The sequence below is a fragment of the Elephantulus edwardii genome, unplaced genomic scaffold (genome assembly GCF_000299155.1).
Source record: "Elephantulus edwardii isolate Elephantulus edwardi_28Jun2011 unplaced genomic scaffold, EleEdw1.0 scaffold00058, whole genome shotgun sequence".
Classification (NCBI taxonomy): domain Eukaryota; kingdom Metazoa; phylum Chordata; class Mammalia; order Macroscelidea; family Macroscelididae; genus Elephantulus; species Elephantulus edwardii.
This window is the reverse complement of record NW_006399808.1, coordinates 1,306,811-1,309,135: the sequence shown is the minus strand read 5'-3', so window position 1 is coordinate 1,309,135 and position 2,325 is coordinate 1,306,811. Positions and strand designations below refer to the sequence as shown.

Here is a 2,325-nt window from a genome sequence, read left to right as displayed (position 1 = left end):
TTATCGCATAAAACTTGTATGAACCCCGCAAACTGGCAGTCCTTCGCACTTTAATTTGAGTCTTTTTTGCTCAGTCCTGTCAAGATGCTTTTCAGATTTCAAATATCAGTGATTACTGTCATCATTGTGCCTCAAGAAGTTAATAAAATACATTTTTTTAATATTCCAGTTACATTCTAATCAAAGGAGGGGAAAAAACAGGAAATATTATCTTGCACATCTTTTTCTTTTCCATCCTAACAATGAAAATGAGCAGTATCAACAAAACTCAAGTTTAGCTTGTTTGTTTTGCTTTCTTTTTTAATATTGGAAGGTACAAAGCTGTAATGGCCTTCTAGAACACTAAGTTTGAAACAGATATTTGTTTGTGAAAGCACATAACTAGTATTTTAAAACTTTATAAAAATTTGACAGAATAGTCTCCTAAACAGCAATCTTTATGTCTGTAAACAAAGTATAAACTGGCTTATCCAGTTTCTGCAGCTTGTCAGTCGGCCACCAAAGTGACAGAGATCATCTTTAATTTTAAGATTATCCATAAAAACTAATTTATACTCCACACACTGCAAACCTAGGGGATAGTTTTGGGAGAAGAATGTGGGAGGGGACAAGAAACGGGCTGTCATCTACTTTGTCAGTCTTCCAAGTGTTCATATTACCAACACTTAACAACTACTTTTTCCTGGAACACCATTTTTGCTATACTAGTCATAATTATTTTATTCCTTTAAAGAAATAAGTGTAATCTCTATTTCATATCGGTTTTCATTCACACACTTGAAACTTCAGACACAGTTGTGGGGGAGGGTGTTTCCTGTCATTTCTGCAGTCTTCTCTCTGAAACATCAGAGACAGTAATAGCTTAGCCTATACATGCATGCTGCCAGAGTAGCTGGATGGGACGTGCACCCCCTATTTCAGATACACAAACAAAAAGTGGGTCTGGGCAAGGGCAAACTGCAACTGAATTTCTGCTGGAACCCTAGCACCAGGCCAGTGACGTTTACTCCTTCACTTTGCTGATAAAGTCAGTGAATCTGCTCACATTCTCTTCCTGCTGCTCCAGCGCATCCAGGACAATGCCCATCGGCGTCTTCTTCAGCCCTATCCCCTCCATTTTATTCTCAAGCTTGTTCTTGAGGTTCCGAAGCCTGAGAGACGCGTGGATGAACATCAACAGCAAAGGGAAGGTGATGCCAAACACAAAGACCATGACTCCCCCAAACATGGATATGAGGAAGTAGCTAGACACCATGACGATCAGCACGAAGGTGGTGGGGTACTCCTTCTTCAAGCGCCGGAGGATGTCTTTATTGTGGGCTGCCCACACAAAACCTGTGAACACCAACACCACCACGATTCCTCCAAGGATCATGTTGAAAGGACTCAGGGACCCCACGACAGAAATCAACATGGCAGCCACCACCAGGTAGTTGGTCTGGTAATAGAGCAAGTTGCTCACCACGCGGTTGTTCCATTTGGAAATGTCTTTGAAATCCGGGCGAGCGAAGTGGTCGGAGCCGGGGAAGAAGTCGTCCCAGCTGCGGAGAGGAGCGATCTGCACGTCCATGGTCCTCGGCTCCGGTCTTCGCCTCCCGCTCTTCTCTTTAAAAAGTAAAAGAAAAATTCTTTCACTGTTATGCAATCCCTCCCTTCAAGTTCACTCCACTATGCAGCCTTCATTCTGGACTCCTGTCATGACAATAATAACTAATCAATAACAACTAATTCCTTTTAAACAGTTCTCTCCCTCATCTGTTTCAATGCAGCATACATTATTTATCCCCTCTTTCTCAGTCTCCCCTCAACCCAGATGTCAGTCCATTTTACAACAGTGGCACTATGCAATATTTGTCCTTTTGTGACTGAGATATTTCACTCAGCATAATGTCCTCTAGGGTCACCCATTTTGTATAATATTTCATGAGTTTCTTGTTTTCCAATGCAGCATAGTATTCCATTGTATGAACATACCACAGCTTCTCTATCCAATCGTTTGTTGATGGGCACTTGGCTTATTTCCAACTCTTTGCTATTGTGAACAAAGCCACAATAAACATAGATGTGCATATATCTGCTTGGGTGGCGGTTATGACTTCTTTAGGGCATATTCCCAGTAGTGAAATTGCTGGATCCAATTTTATTTCTATTTGCAACTTTTTGAGAAAGCAACATACAGCCTTCCATAGTGGTTACACCGTTTTATACTCCTACCAACAGTGAATAAGCGTTCCAGTTTCTCCACAACCTTGCCAGCATTTTATATTTACTATTCTGTTAAATTGGCTATTCTTACTGGGGTGAGATGATATCTCTCAGTTATTT

The 2,325-nt window shown here is 41.1% G+C and overlaps 1 protein-coding gene across 1 annotated transcript; it reads right to left on the bottom strand.

The window, feature by feature from the left end:
- Positions 1–1,003: 1,003 nt before the first annotated feature.
- Positions 1,004–1,570, bottom strand: LOC102870260 (PRA1 family protein 3-like). The gene has a single exon (XM_006887472.1). It carries the CDS (start codon positions 1,568–1,570, stop codon positions 1,004–1,006), a length of 567 nt encoding a protein of 188 aa, XP_006887534.1.
- Between the last annotated feature and the right edge of the window lie 755 nt (positions 1,571–2,325).